The following is a 16,443-nucleotide window of genomic DNA, read 5'->3' on the forward strand; positions in this document are numbered from 1 at the left end:
ATGTAGGCAATACTATGAAGTATCCAGTAGCTTTGGAGTATCCATTTCAAGGTGTCCAAGATGTGACTTTTTGAGAATTTAGCATCATGTAACAGTGTTTGTAATGAAAATAAATGAATACAGTTGCAGCAGAGAAGTGCTCAGCGCTTCTCTAATCAAATTAATTTGCCAAACTCAAGTTAGACATTCAGGTGTGTGCGGAGCTGATGATCACCTGTGAAAAATTTAGCTTGAGGGACAAGAAGAACCTTACGCAGGAACTCTAGATCAGAGAAAGGAATAGTAGCCAATCTCTGAGCCATATTTTCCTTCTTCCAAGTGAATACACTGTTCATGATACCTTTCTGACTTCCATAGCAAATAAAACAGACATCTTGAAAACTGCAGTTTCTTTTACTACACTATCCAGCTTCATCCCCAGCACAGGTCCGTATTATGGACTGAATTAACAGAGATTCCTTTGGAAAAACAGCTGTGATTATACTGGTTTTAAATTGGTATCATAAAGGAGACAGTCAAAGATCACGAATAATGTTAGGTTTCCATCGAAAAAAATTATAAAACATGAGGATTAACAATGAGTGCTTGACTTTGCACCTTCAATAAACCATTTGTTTGCCTATGCCTTTAAAAAAGCAAATTGAAAGTAATGGAATTATCTCTTTTGATACTACAGTGACTTCCATCAAGTTTGTCAATTAGATTGACACATTAGTAAACAATCCAACCACCTGAACTAACAAGTAACTGAAAGTGATAACAACAGACTTCTCTCTCACGTGAACTAAGTACTAGGACGCGTATATTCACTTTACCAACGGTTTTCACAAAATTTTCCTGACAGCAGAAGCATACCATGAAATAAGAATGCTGAGATCTAATCCATGTATCTATTCTAGTATTCACAGCTTTTTCTGACCGTGAAACTATCTGGTCTGGTCCATTCACTTGCACTCACTTTTCTATCTGAAACGCATGACAACAGTACTAAGGATTAACTGTTGATGACTCATAAGGATAAATCACAATGCAGCACCTCTTGACTTCCATTTTTATTCCTATATTTCTTGAGTACTATTTTCTTCCATGGATTTTTTTTTTTCCTTATAAAGAGAAAAGAACAAAGAAATTGTCAGTGGAACCAGTATGCCCTACGATCTGAAACTGTCAGAACTACGTGTTTCGGAAATGTCACTGATGTCCACAGGAAACAATTGCTTGAGACCAACAGCTGTTGTAGCCTAACTATTGGGCACTAATCAAAAATAAGCAGCATTTCTCAGATTGTTGTCTTTGCATTTCTTACCCACGATGGGAATCTGTGCAGCGGTGGTGTGGGAGGTTTACCTCCTGGGTCAAGTATGCCAGCCTCAGAACTCACAGCTTCTCTTTGTCCTGCAGGTAAGTGGTTGATTTCCTCACACACTCCAGATTCTTCCCTCACCGTGTCACGTTCTGTCTCCATCTTCTCTAGTACCCCATCATCATCAATGTCTGTCTCCTTCACTTGCCTATGGCACACTAGAGAGTCTGTTATGGGCTGGAAGGTGCTAGCCTCTAAGCTCATTATGCGATGGAAAGAATTAGCCCCTGGTTGTGGTTGGCTGTAATGTCTCTTGGCTAGTTGGATACTGTCTCTTGGTGTATTGGGGGTTCGTATTTTTGGAAAGGTCATACTACTGCCAAGGCCACATTCCCTCCCTGGACAGAAGGAATGTGGTGTAACAGCTGATGTTGACACAACCATGGGTGGCTCAGCAGTTTGGAGACGGCCCTCAAGCATGCCCATTATTTCTCCTGAGGAAGAGGAGTCCAGCTGGTGGGAGTGGAACCTGGCACTCAGATCATCAGAGAAGTGTGTGCTGTCCAAAGCCACTTGTTGCAAGGTGCTCACAACGCTATGGTTTCCTTCCAAAGATGACTGGAAAGTCAAAGCCTCAAGGATTCTTGTGGCCTCAGCTGGAGTGTCCAGTGACGTGGGATCAGAGCACCCTAACCTGTGTTCAGAATTTACGGCTGGCAATACATCTTTCTCTGTGCGGAGATTCCAGTTTGATGGGTCAGACATGAGCTTCAGCGCACTCTGGGAAAGCAGAGATTTATCCTCTCCATCCTCAGTAAAGGTGTCATCGGCAAGAACTATGTTTGCTGTAGAGAGGACATGTTTCATAGGTCCTGTCTGACACACCTGTCTGAAGCCAGGTGCAAGGAACACAGATTTCTGGTCTATCTTCTCAGCAAAAGAGGCCTGTGATGCTCCAGGCTTCAGAGAATTACCAGTCCAAAGAGATTCAAAGGGAGGAATGCTGGTCATATCTACAACGGAGGAGAACATATAGTTAGGGCATTCAAATGCTTTACTGTCTAAAATGTTACTTGCTAGTGTAAGTTGTTCATGTTAGTTGTATTTCAATAGCACCCTAGCCTGGTTAGGACTATACAGAATGGAAAGGAGACAACTGGACACAGCTATAACAGAAGTGCTATATATTTATGATTGGTAATCATACAGAAAAGATCAATAGGAAATGATTAATCAACATTTCTTACAAAAGTGGAATTAAGGGGTGCCTAATGAAATTATCAGGCAGTGCGTTTGAAATTTACAGAAGTAAGCGGTGTTTTTCAAACAGAAAAAGGAAATAGAACGCTGCAGTATCAAAAAGATAGGCCAGAAAAAGTAATTTATCAGTGGTATAAATAACAGTTTAGACAGAAGTTCTGGTCTAGGAACTTCCTAAAACACTGACAGCAGAAGCTGGAAGGGTACACAGAGAAAAGGAGAACTCTACTTGCAATATTTTCTTCACTTTTTGCTGAAACATCCACAGGCAACCAGGAGACAGGGTACTGGCCTAGGCAAGCTTTCAGTCTAACTCAGTATAGCAGTTTTTACTCTTACCTATCCACAATTATGTCTCTTCTCTCAAAACAGCCATGAGAAGTAAGTGCATCTATTCACACAATACTTTGTCAAAAACCATCTAAGTGGCCAAAACACTGCTTAGTGTGGCTTTTGACTTCAATGGACCTACAGTTATTTAAGCCTCAATTAGGAGGAGCTGGTTCCTCCTATTCCTACAGCCTAGATGAGGCTTTCAGCGTATATATGGAGACCTTCTTAACCATCACACAATCAGTGAGGTTACTCTTTTTTCAAGAATTTCCCTAGAGCTTTTTGCTATCCTTTTGTGCTACATGACCCAAGCAGTGCTTTTTTTCCAACAAGATTAATAACAGTTACTTACATGTTTTTGATGTAAAAAACTTTGTTTATTTTTCCTCTGCCCCTTCAGTTACTATATCAGAAGATGACATAAAAGATCCTAGCTTACCTCTATTGTTCTTTGTCTATTTAGTACCTATACTTTATAATTCTTCTACTTTTTCCTTTCCATAATTACTAGATTTAAAGACTATCTCAGTTCTACAGGTTGTGCTGAATAGCAGCTTCAGGATATGAGAAAGTGTGGATAAAACTTGGAGTGGCAGAGGATATCACTTCACTTTATGATTTTGATTAACCTTGGCATTTATATATCGCCTGACTGAAAAGAACCAAGTCATAAGATGCTTTGGAAATTGCATAAATATGGGTGTGACTCTGCAGAGCTATGGCTGAAAATGCTGCCTGAACATCAAATTCTACAGGCATTTCTTAACCACTAGTGGGATTTACTGGGAAGTAGAAACAAACTGAAGACACAAAGTAACAAAGGGAAGGGCAAACAGCAGAATAAATCGCTGTTGATTGTGCAGAGGACGAAACCCACTCTTGGAAACATAGCTGTGAAAAGACAACCATGAGAACCCGACCTTGGCACTTGAGTCACAAAGAACTAAATGCTAACAAAGCTATTCCTAACGCATAATGCTGGCACACACAAATCCTGGCACACATTGTCCCCTGCCCGTGAGGTAAATCATTAGTGTAGACTGAAAAGAGGCCATTCATTTTAAATATTATTGGTATTTTGCAGATTCCTAGATGTGACAGGAGATGAAGCAGAGGAAGCTGTTACCATTAGCATGGCAAGCAAGAAGATATTTGTCTCTCTGCAGAGGCCTCTGAATTCAGCCTGGCACAGTGAGACTAGCAGGGGATAAGAGGAGAGGGCAGAGCTGTTTACTGACCAGAGAGCTGGGATCCAGGGAACACTTAATACCAGATTATTAACGCGGCTTACCAGCCATTCTCTTTTTGTAAACAGCCAGAGCCAGCGGGGATGAGAAAAACCCAGTCATAAAGCATTTAGCTAGAAACGTGGTGGGATTTAGAAGGAATTTTGCCCTATTCCCTTGCTGAGCAGTGATAGGAATGCCAGAAAGTCTTCTGCAGGAAAGAAATGCCCCCTGCCTGCATGCCTAGTGAAGTTCTGTAAACTAGCTCATCTTACTCTGACCAAACTAAGCACATAAAAAAAAAAAAACGGAAGAAAATGGTTAAGAGAGAATTTCCTCTTCAAAATGTGTTGTGATGAACGGTGTTCATTTCAAGCTCTGCAGACCAAAGTTCTCCATCTGTTCACCAAACAAGAACCGCACAAGCATCATAAGCAGCTTCCTCCAACCAGCACAGAGGAACCCAGCTTCTAAAGGCAGACCAGACAGCTGCTGCCTTGGCCCATTTAGTCCTCAGTTATTTGGCTCACATGCCAACAGAGATTCTGTGGGGATGAGGATAATTTGCATGTGGAGGTAAAGTGAAATACCTCAGGGACTTCTACCCTGCACCACTGAAGTGGATGTAGAGGTTTCTTATGTATTTCAATGAGTGCTTCTAATTCAGGAACTCAGTGGCTTATTTTAATGGCAAAAGCAGACTCTGGAAAAAAAAAAAGGGGGGGTCTATGTTCAACTGCTGGTGGGAAACCAATTAAGAGTATTTAAGGCAGGTAAGCAATGTTATTCCCATCTTAAAAATGAACCCACTGAGGAAGAGAGCAATTCTATTGCTTGCTCGTTGTCACAAGTGCTAATTTCTGACAAAATTAAGAATACAACCCAGGAATTCTGACTTCCACTCTGTGGTCATCACTAGGCTACAATGCCAGGTGAACATATTTACCTTGCAATGTATCCTGAAGGGCTTCAATTTGCTCTGTCAGCCTCCGATTACAGTTTTTCAGGTGGTAATTTTCCAGCTCAAGCTATGAAACAACAATAATAAAACCCAAAAAATAATGCAAAACTGTGTTCTGTTCCACTATACAGAACATGTCTTCATCTTTATCACATTCAAGTGTTTGAACAAGAAAAGGAAAAAAGGATGGGTGAGTCTACCAGTCACCTTGAAATCCTTCTCCTCAGCAGCTCCACTAGACAACACACTTAAACACTTTGCTGTGCTTTCTCAAATAGCCTCTGTATATACTATTCACATTCCTCAAATAGGTTTTTTAATTTCCTTCCCTGCTATTTTTTATCATTCACTCCTGTTCCAGAAATAACTGTCATGAAAGAGACAATCAAAACACTATTACCCAGGAGGAGCATTTTTCCCTCTCACCCTGTACATGGTAAAAGGAGATCCCCTGGATCCAGCGGATCAAAGAACGAAACAAAACATTAAGGTTGCATTTACATTTGCAATTAGTGCACAAATGATTCTTTGCAAATTTGCCATATGTCTTTGTTTGAAGTATCTCAACATACATTCTTAAACATAGCAGTGGTATGCCCAAAGTGGCTTCCCTTTTGATGAAATCAAAGCTGCAATGGCACTCGTGGTGCTGTCTAGAGACACTAATTTGCAACACAGATGCAAAGTCCTTCAGTCAGCAGTGGTCTACTTGTGCATGGTATGCACCTAGAATCAGCATGTCACAAACTTCATTGTCAGTAAAGACACAATTTGAATGTATGGTCCTGGATTCACAGCAGGTCACACCAAGTCAGTCCCTGTGCTTCCTCCTTCGTGCTGCCCCAGTCAGTGTTGTAGATGCACCTTAAGTTATCTCACATAGGAAAATGAAAGAGAAGAAGCAGAGCAGCTCAGTGAATTGTCTAGGCAACCTAATGAGATTACAAAGTCACATCATAACACAATTACTGCCCACAAAGACTGCTTCTTCCAACTCCAACAAATTCCCTTTCCGGCATAAACTGGGAAATCTATAGCTTTAACTTGAAATAAAAGGGAAAGACTAGATAGCCCCACTCGCAGCTGTGAACTATTACTGCATTTTCAAAACTGCATGCTAACCCATTGCTATCTCTCAGTTTTTCTAGAGTTTATTGAATTAGGCCCAGATAGAGGAATAAGCCCACAGGATGGACAGGAAGGAGAGGTTAGACACAAGAAAATGCTGGGCAGTAGGATAACAGCAGTAGTCAGAGGCAGCAAATTAAGGAAGAGCAAAGGATATGTGTTTGTGGCACAGCAGCTTTGTCAGAAAAAGAGACAGAAACCACACCCAGAGAAAAAAGGGAGCGGCAGAGGAAAGCTAGGTGAAAGCCACTTGTGACTAGTAAATCTTCTTCAGAGACTGCTTTTGGGCATTAGTGATTTCACAGTCACTTACAGTTTGCCCAAAGCAGTAAATAGCGCTCAGTAAGAGGGATGACCCTAACTCTGCAGCTGAGCACATGTAGGGCCAAACCAGCAGAAAGCTTCTGTGGCAGATTGACTGTCCTTGGACTATTGTCCTACATAGGAGCCCACTGGCAGTGCAGCCACTGTACCTAGTCCTAGGCCTTGCAACCTTGCAGCAAGCAAAGACTCACCTCTCTCAGCTTAAATGTTACCCACTCTTTGATCTTGGCAGCTTTCTCTTGAACAATTTTTGCTTCCTCAGTCCTCAACTGTTTCTGTGCCAAAAAAAGATTAGATGCATTAGAAGAGTACAACTGACTGTTCTCAGTAAGTTACTGCATCAGGAGTGATTTAAACACTGAAGGTCCCATTCCACACATAAGAATTAAGACTGCTATTTGGATATTATTTTTTAGCTGGCCTCTGAAAAATCAAGTTCTAAGTTGTCTTACATGCTCCCTGGAGTCAAATTCAGAGGGTTGTTTCAAGAGTTTGTTGTGGAATAGCAAAATCCAGCTCAGGTAATGATTGCCCACCTACCACAGTTTCTTTTGAATACGGTCTTCAACTTTTCCTGTTTTAGGTGGTTTTGCAATGTTGCTGTTTGCTGTTGAGCATCCCCAGCCTACACACGCAAATATTGTTGGCTGAAGTTAATAAGAATTAAGCAGTGCCTGTAAGTGATGTATATAACAGTGTAATTCTTCTAAGCAAAAGGGATTCAATTGCTGCAAGCACAGATGTAGAGTATAGACTTTAAAGGTGCGTGAGATGGAAACTAATACCAACAATGTATTTAACACACACAATATTCTCATTGAGAAAGTAAATAAATTAAAAAAAAAAGATAGCAAACTCAGGATAAAAAAAGCTCCAAAACTTGACCTTGAAACACTAAGACCTGCTGGGAGGTTTTGAGATGGTGTAAGTGGTTGTATGTTTACATACCCATTAAAACAGGTTCTAGTCCACACAAAGGTGTTATGGGAATACTGTTGATTTGCACAATGAACATTTTTCCCCAAGTATCTGCTTGGGCAATATTGCTACAACATCATTTTTTTAGCTGTGTTTTCTTAGCTGCAGTTTGTTCCTTTTCTGGGAATTTCCTTTGAAAGATGCTAGATTGATATTATGATCACCTGAAGTTTTCTGTTCATCTCCTGCATGGCTTCATCGGAAGTCATGTCACTGAAAAGCCTCCTATCTACAAAATGACTGAAACTACAAGGAGAAATCAGTTCCAGGAGTGAGGGAGGGGGAATATACTGTCTCTGGCACATTCAGCCCTGGTGTCTCTAATTAAATGGACAATGGTAATACCTTCTGGTAGCAGTTGGTGGTTTCCCTGATAGATATTTTTTTTCTGATGTGAACAAATACCCTCCTCTTTTAAATTTTTCACACTGAGGAGTGTAAGTTCACTTAATGAATACCATATAAATACACAATAGTCTGCAGGAAATTCCCCACATCTTCACATCGCTTTTAATCACCACATGCTATTCATCACCACAGTTGCACATTTAAAAGCTCTTATTCAAGTATGTTTGCTGACTTTAAAATAGACCTTGTCAACATTATGGGTAGCAGTAATATTTGTAGTTGAGCATAATGAAATAAAAGTAATCAAATCTGATTCTTCAAGAGGAGGATTTATTTAGTTTTTCTCCCTGAATATAGCTCTGTGTGTTCCTAGTCATTAGGTACCGGCCTTTGCTGCAGTCAGAATATCAGACGTGCCTACTGGTCTGAAATGATCTGCCACATATAGTGAATCTACCGTAGTCCTCTGAATATCCATCACGTGGGTAATGCCTTTGAATCCCTAATGACCTGGACTTGTCTCAGATTAGGGACCAAGAGGTAAAAGATTCAGAATATTGCTATGCTACACGGTGAAGTGCAATGCCAAGATTTTATTTAGGGTCCTAAAGTAGAATAGTGATGTGATAACAGCATTGTCACAGAGCTTCAAAAGCCCTGCCTCTAAACAGAACCAATTCACTCAGGCACAGCACCAGTTATTTTGCTTTAAGATCCAGAAGCAGTTAGAGATTCTTTGTGTTCCATGCTATTGTGTCATCCAGACGTGACCTCAGTCTTCTCTTATTAGCACTCTGAACTCCACAGCTCTCCTCATGCCAGTGAAAAGAAATTGGATGCCTTACAGGGACCCTTAGTGACCTTCCAGCACTGCCACTATCCCATCCCATTCTGAAACTAAGCTGATGACCCTGATAAAGTGTTTCTTGTTTGAAATTCTCAAACTTCAGCTTTCATTTTAGAAGTTCATTTTGCCTCTTGTTGCTAGAATATAAAGATTTCTACTAACAGAACATTCTTCCCACTTGTGTTTGTTGATTTTAATCAAATCACACCTCACAATTTTGGGTAAATCAGAATTTCTTCCATCTTTCATTGCAAGACCTGCTTCTAGACCTTGATCGTTATTGTAGCTCCTTATGAACACCTTCTTTCTCCTCCAAAATGCAGAAACTTCATTTACATTCTGCCTGAGCAAGCTGGCCTGGGGAAGTGACCTGAACCCCAGAGTATTACAAAGACCTGATGCCTGACCTCCACACTACATTTGGTCTGAGTAAGTTCAGACAGCTTACAAATCTATTTTGCCCTTGAAATAGGTGACAAATAGTTAAATGCAAAATGTAACTCAAATGGCAAAGTATTTTTTGTGTAAAATTGTAATGAGCTATTTCCATTTAAAAGTATTAACTTAGCAACTTATAAGAATACCTCATTCCTCGTGTTATAAAGACCACAACACAAGGCCTTTACTAGAACCAAAATACAAGCCCTGCTGTACAAGCCCTCCTTCCTTCCACCAACTGAGAATGGAAGAGACTAAGAACTATCCATACTGGGAAACAGCTGCTCTTTTATAATGAGGGCAGCTGACAAGAGATGAACTATGCTAAACAATTGCTGAAGACTGGTAAAAGTCCCTTCCCAAGAAGCAGCATATGCCATGTCACAGGTGGGCTACATAATGATTTTGGAGAGCAATCTATATGCTAGGAAGCCAGAGAAATACTATGACAACTCTAGCATTACAATTAGGGTTGCAACACTGACTCAACACTAACATAAGGAAGTCCTTTAAGGATATTGACCAGTCTCCCATAATGAAGAGACAAGGGCTACTGAGACTGCATGGATGTTTTTGCCTGAAAAGAGAAAGGAAGGAGGATCTTGCACTGAGCAGGGAATCATTTTACTGCTGATCTGAAGGCAACTGAGAGGCTAATATGTAAAGGAGACATAATCTGTACCTTTGAAACATACATTACAGAGTCCCTCCAACTCACGAAAGCTACAGGTCTCCCTGTAGAAAATATCTTTACCTGTTTTGCTAGCTGTGTCTCCAATCTTTTGATCAGATCTTCTTTTCTTTGCACTGTGCCCATCAACTCTTGGTATTTCCTGTGCAGAGTGCTGTCTGATTCACCAGTCTTCACATTGGCTAGTTTTATCTTCTCTTCCATAACCCTGACCTGTAAGAACAATCAGAGGGAGATAAAAAACTGAAACAATGCATATGAAGGAGCTGCTTGTTTAGTGGTAAGACCCTAACTGAGAGTATCTGTGGGTTTCATATTTTTGAAGTTGAGAAAGGAAGAAAAAAACCCAACCTTCAAGTCACACTCGGTTTATATCCACATATGTGAAAAGAACATTGTCCATTCATTTGTAATGCTGAAGCAGTAACAGATGCAAACTGAACCATGAACAGATAAACACATTGTGAATTGCACACATTGAATATTTGCACACTACTAGCCAAAAGAGACCATGCAGGCACTATAGTCTACATAGACATATGGGCAAGGTACACCACATTTTTCTCCTTTGCAATACCATGGTCAGCTTTTTACCCCATTCACTATCAAGGTATACATCACAAAATCCTGTCCATTTGCTTCAGGTCAAGATTTCTATAGGGAAATGTACTACAGAGTTACTTCCTTCTCCTATCCCCTTAACTTAGACAATGTTGCAGCAACTTCTGGCTTTCTGACAACTGTTGTCTCCAGACCTGCGAAGGAGCTACCATGTTAGATTATTTCAAAAGCTCCTGCTAGTGCCAACATTTGTCCATCTCAGCAGGAGAAGCACCAATGTAATGTTCCTTCACTACAGACAAAGTTTCAATGCACCAAAATCTAGCTGCTGCTGGAGCCTTTCAGATTTTTAGCAAATTTTTAAAACCTCTTTGCTTTCTCCAAAGCCTACGTCTCTCGATATGCCAGTCTGTTTTATTATTACCTCATCCTATTGCAATGGATTATAAGATTTCATTTCTAAAAGTGAATGGAATTCCACCGACTTAACTCAAACCTGCTAATTGCAGCATGGGAAAATAACTGGTTCCAACAAATCCCAGAGAGACTAAATCTGCAAAGAAACCAACACCAGACACCATTAATTTTCATGAGTTTGGAACCAGGAAGGCAGAACACAGGCAATGATCTGAGCACTTCACAGAGTCTGTGCAAGAGAGTTACTCATGCTCTGCTGAGCAGCCTACACTTCATACTTGCAGAAGCTGTGTTTTGTCCTCCTGTCTGCCTGCATTAGGCAGAGAAGCAAACTGCCTCTTCCTCATACTGAATCAGAAAGGTAGGCGCCCAACATCCGAGCCAGAAAACTAAGCCTGCTGAGTCGGATGTGTTTTCATTAGAGTTTAGGGTGATTATAGTAAAAAGAAATGGCCCCTCCTTTCTGTCTGATGCCTAAATGCTGACTCTGTACTAGAGGCTCAGAGAGGGGACTGCAAACATGTGATTTCCTTAATTGAGGTTGGCAGCTACAGGGAGCCCATTGAATTAACAAATCCAACTCCCCCCTAGACTCCTGGAGAGAAAGATAACAAGGGATTTTACACTTGATGTGGAGCCCTCTCATTTGTCAGCTGCTTCTCATTCATGGCGAATATACTTGTTAGTGGAAGGGAATGGTCCTACTCCTTGTGCTGTCACCTCTTCAGGCTGTCAGGCAGCTATGAAGTATTTCTCTAGGAACACTTATCTCTGGATGTGGATAGGGCTGCTGGAAAGGCAGACCGTACAACTTTGAGGGTTGCTAGTCTTTAGGATGGCTGCAGAACTGCCGGAGGCAGGTGAGTGAAGGCAACCCTCATTTCTCCTATACCTTCCCAGCCAAATTTTCCCTTTCTCGACTGTTCTCTGACCTAGATTTGACTTGGTCTCCATCTGCTCCCTTACTGTCATTGCATCTCACCATATTCATGGACACTCTACTCCTATCATTGAGGTATCTGCTTGTATGAAACCCCCTTCATTGGCCTGTGGCAATAACTCTATTTCCTGCTGGTGCTGTCCCAGTGACACAGTTACTTTTGCCTGCCTTGGTTGGGTGTGGACTTATTGATACCACTCTCAAAAACAACTCTTGTTCTTGGTTGGCAATTGCTGATCTAGCATAGAGGCCAACAGCACAATGACTAGACACAGCACCTTTCCTATATTTAAGCTGGTCAGAAAAAAAATCTTGATCTCAATATCAAACTGGCATGGAATAGTACATTCTGCAGACAGAATACCTTTCTGGGTGCTTCAAGTTCTTGATTCCTAGGCAATATGTTTTCCAGTGCTTATAACACTACCTATTCAGTCCTTCACTACTGAATTCCTCTTTGACAGCCATTCTTGGCCATCTTGCATGGCTCTTAGTTCTGCGCTTTAATCTCTGACTCAATGCTCCATCCTGCAGCTCTTGTTTAGCTGGAGGAAGCTGATTTACTTCAAACCTTCCCTTCAGCAGTAGTCTGCAGTGATGCAGGAGCTCAGACCATTTGGCCCTTCCTGGCTCTTTTGTTTTTATAATACTCCTTACAGTGCTGACTGTACAACAGTCTGCTTCCTAAAGGTCCATTATTATTTATAGCGTGTTCAAGATCTGAAGTCTCTCTATCTCTCTCCCTTATTCAAGAAGCATAGAAGGACTAGCTTAGACAGTATGCCTAATTTTTAGATGGTTACAGTAATATGCGATGAATCCAGCTCTTACTGCTTTTCTCCATGGGCTCCTGAGCCAGAGCAGTAAGTACTAAAAAGGAAGTACAAAACAACTGATAGGTTTTGCAAACACACCCTTACTTCTTTCACAGAACCTTCTCTACCTATAGACAAGTCCATACCAGTACTCTTAAATATTTGTTTTCTGAGGACCTGCCAAGCAGCTCTATCTCTGCATTTTAATCCTGAAGTACAACATCCCCTTCCTTTTCCATAGCCAAGCATGCCTATCATGGATGAGAAGGTAAAGACTGTGAAGCCGAGAGGCAGATATAAGGTGCTGGTTTTCACTTAGGGTTGAACCTATTTAGGCGCCTCTTCGTAGCTTAGGCTCAAAAACTGGGAAGTAAACCAGAAAATCCGTCCACCACTGTAAATCAACGTTTCCCTAGCAGAGCACAGCACTGCAGAGTGCTGTCTGTGTGCCAGACTGGAAGGTATGTAGAGTAAGTTCCTGCTTGGCTTGTACCGGAGCAACCATAAGAGAATCTCTTACCTGTTTCTCTGCATCCTCAGCTCTTTGCTCTGCTTCCATCACTCTCTGTTCCAGTTCCTGCATCTTCAGAGCCAGAAGAGAAGGAGGGAAGACGTGGAAAGCAAGAAAATAAATTAACATCACCTGGAAATTTGCCTATTTTACCCAGAAATCTTCCATTTCTTGTGCAGGTCTACAGATTTTTGGCATCTTTGGGGTTAACTGGACAGCTTTGATCAGGGGAAAAAAAAAAAAAAAAGCCTTTGACCTTTTCCAGTCTTTTGCTCTACTTTGAATTTACCGGAACTGTTTTCTCATTAGTAAGCTTCATCATTCATTACACGGGTCAAGGGAATAGTCCCAAAGACTTGACCCCATCTCTACAATTTATACACCATGGGCTGTCCCACAAGAAGCCTGTCTACAGCAAGCCATTCTTTCCTGTTTTTATTTCAGCTAGGATTCATTAACAATGGTAAATAAAAATGAATACATCTTGGAAAGCTCACAGCAGGTTTTCTACAATGCCACATTATAACCAATGAATACTTCACGTTGGCTTCAAAAGCATCACAGGCTAATAACTGAAAAGATTAACAATGATCTTAATTTTCCTATGCTTCTTTTCATTTTAAAGAGCTTTGCAAACTGACACTTCTGTGATTCTTTATCTGAGCATTGCTGCTATTCAAGTCAAAGGACACTGAATAGAATTTTATTCTAAATGTATACAAATCACCTCATTCTTGGTGAAATGCAGATGTACCTGGGGTTCCTCTAACAACTTACTGCCAGAGCCCAGGTTCCTTTTTTTTTTTTTTTCTTTTTTAATAGCAACTTAGGATCTCACCCAGTACTTGCAAGGTCATCTTCCACCACCTGCCCTGCTTCGATGGGTCTCAGATTTAAGCCCAGTAATATGAAGTCAGTGACGCTAACTTTCATCCACTAAGCTGCAAAATTTGAGGAATGCTTCACACAGTTTCCAGCATTTACTTGTGTTTTACTAATGAAGGAACAACATAGAAGCAGCTTCAGAAGATAAGAAGAATCATGCTTCAAGCAGAAAACAGATTATAAAGGGCACTGAGCTCCTTCTTTCTCCAATGCATTTTATGATTCTTGATAAAGCACTGGAGTCAAGTGTCCAAGTTGGCCACTATGAGGACCAAACCAATACTTCTGAAAATGGGACTTATTCCTCTTGGGTTGATCACCCAGAATGGAGATGTCAGCATTCTTGTGTTTCCATTTCCTTTCCTTCACATGACAACAAGACAGCTCTCCTTTTCATACATATACATTGATCATAAAAGCAGACAGACACCTATTGACAAACGTATCAGAAAGGTACATAAATGCAGACACCTCAACAGTCATATAACTAAAAAAGCCACGCCATAACCAATTCAAACCATGAAGATAAGAAAATGCCACATTTAGCATGATACCTCTCAGGTTTGCTTTTTCAGCCAAGCAAGAAAGGACATCACAGTTTATGGAGTTTAATAACCAAATTAAGGACATTTCTTTGTCAGAGGAACAGAGAAATGCCATTGAAGGCCATAGACGGCCAAAGGTCCTCTGACCAAAGACACAGTCTCTGAGACTCTTGGTAGAGACTGAGCTCGAGGCAATATAACACTGATAGAAGTGGTCTGGGTTACAACATGAGTCTGTGTCCATTAGGAACAATGATCTACCCATGCATTTATCTATTAGTCTCTGGGTAGTCATCACCACAGACACGTAGCAGCAAAATATATTGGTGAAAGACAGGTGCTAACTGGAGACATAATACACCTTGTGAAACAAAGACTATTTATGACAGCAGCTGCAGTGTCAATGTCCTCTGCTAGTTTTCTGATTAATTCACAGGGTCTATATTCACAGCACAGACTTTAGATGAATCTCTGGGCCTTTTCCCAAAGGCGATCCTCTTAGACTAATAATTTAATCCTCCACAAAGTGGGCAATCCCCATGAAAGACTCAGGTTATTTTAAGAAGACAGCACTGTTCTGACTGAAAAACTTCTTGTTGTCCTAGCCTCATGGCTTGCATTGCTAGCAGTCCTGGTTCCTCCTCAGAACAGAGATGTATGTTGGGACCATTCCTGATCACTAAAGAGTTATGAAACTTCTTGTGCAAGCAGGGTGACCTGGCTAAGTTCCAGTCAAATCAATTACTTTTGTCACACTAATTCCCTCCGTAGCCTTAAATGAACTTGTACTTTTCTTAACTTCCTGTACAACATTGTTGGGTTGTCCTACTATGAACTGTTAAATAACTGCTGTGTTTCCCATGTACACAAAATGATTACTTCACTCATCCCCAGTGTCAGCTGTCTCACTGCAGTGCATTCAGATTTAATACATTCATGCTTGTAAGGCTCTTTCAAATCCCTCAATGAATTAATAATAATGCTTGGTATTTACATGGGTCCTTTCATAGAAAATGCTTTATAATTTGACAAATGCTACTAAGCAACTTGACCCAGGTCACATAAAAAACTTAGAGACCAAGCCAAATTCAAGTAACTCTTCTCCCCAACTTTAGCCCAGGCAGCTCGTATGGAGAGAAACAGGCCCAGTTGTATTGCCATGCTCCCATGAGACAAAAGAGGCTTTTTCCAAGTGTCATTGTTTATTGAAGTAAGACAGGAGCAGGTTAAAAGCTACCCAGATGGCCCTTCTAAAAGCTGCAAAAGATCCTCCTATCAACCATTCACACAGGATCTCCCTCTCCTGATGGCTCAGAACAGCTAAATAAAATGGAGTGAAAAAAGTTCCTGCATGTCTTAGCCTCATTTTCCTCCTGTTGTTCTCTTCCAGAGCTCACTCCTAACCAGGCCATCTTGCTGCCAAGGCAACAGCCTGCCATGTCGCTCACCAACAGAGGAGTATCCCTTTCTTTGTGTGTGTACAAGAAAGTCAGAGTGGAAACAACTGCCGGTTTCCAAAGAGACCAGATCCCTGCTGATGTCCACAACAAGGCAGGATCCAGGGGTCTTGTGCCCTGTGGGGTCCAGCAGGATGGCAGAGCTTTGTCTTGGAGGCCAGGGGCTGGGGTTCCTCTGCCACACTGACCGGCAGCCAGGCTCTGCACAGCTTGGGCAGCACCGCTCGAGAGCTAAGACTGGGCTACCAACACAGAAGTTCACACCATGTGAACTAGGGCACTGGCAGTTAAACCATTGTGTTTTAAATTCCTCATGTTCTGAACTGCGATCTAGATTATTCAATCTAAGCGGATTTTAAAAATCTGAAGTATTTAAAGTGTTAGTGCACATTGTACTACCAATGCCAGGCATGAGTGGTTCTGGTTTTTTTGAGAGTTAAAAGAGTAAAGTGTGCCTTAAAAACATAAAATTGGT

At 41.2% G+C, this 16,443-nt stretch overlaps 1 protein-coding gene across 7 annotated transcripts in view; it reads right to left on the reverse strand.

Annotated features, from left to right (window-relative positions):
• Positions 1–16,443, reverse strand: part of PLEKHH1 (pleckstrin homology, MyTH4 and FERM domain containing H1) — a 57,143-nt gene that overhangs the window by 28,823 nt on the left and 11,877 nt on the right. For 5 of the 7 annotated variants that reach the window (XM_054200474.1, XM_054200473.1, XM_054200472.1 and 2 more), the window contains 5 exons: positions 13,091–13,153; positions 9,901–10,050; positions 6,727–6,810; positions 5,069–5,150; positions 1,307–2,316 (listed from right to left, as the gene is read on the reverse strand). In XM_054200474.1, the coding sequence (XP_054056449.1) occupies positions 1,307–2,316; positions 5,069–5,150; positions 6,727–6,810; positions 9,901–10,050; positions 13,091–13,153 (1,389 nt within the window). Of the gene's footprint in view, positions 1–1,306; positions 2,317–4,712; positions 4,826–5,068; positions 5,151–6,726; positions 6,811–9,900; positions 10,051–13,090; positions 13,154–16,443 lie in introns of those variants that run through there. The other 2 variants (XM_054200477.1, XM_054200476.1) reach the window with 2 other exon arrangements.

Source organism: Rissa tridactyla, chromosome 4 (assembly GCF_028500815.1).
Source record: "Rissa tridactyla isolate bRisTri1 chromosome 4, bRisTri1.patW.cur.20221130, whole genome shotgun sequence".
In the NCBI taxonomy this organism is placed as follows: Eukaryota; Metazoa; Chordata; class Aves; order Charadriiformes; family Laridae; genus Rissa; species Rissa tridactyla.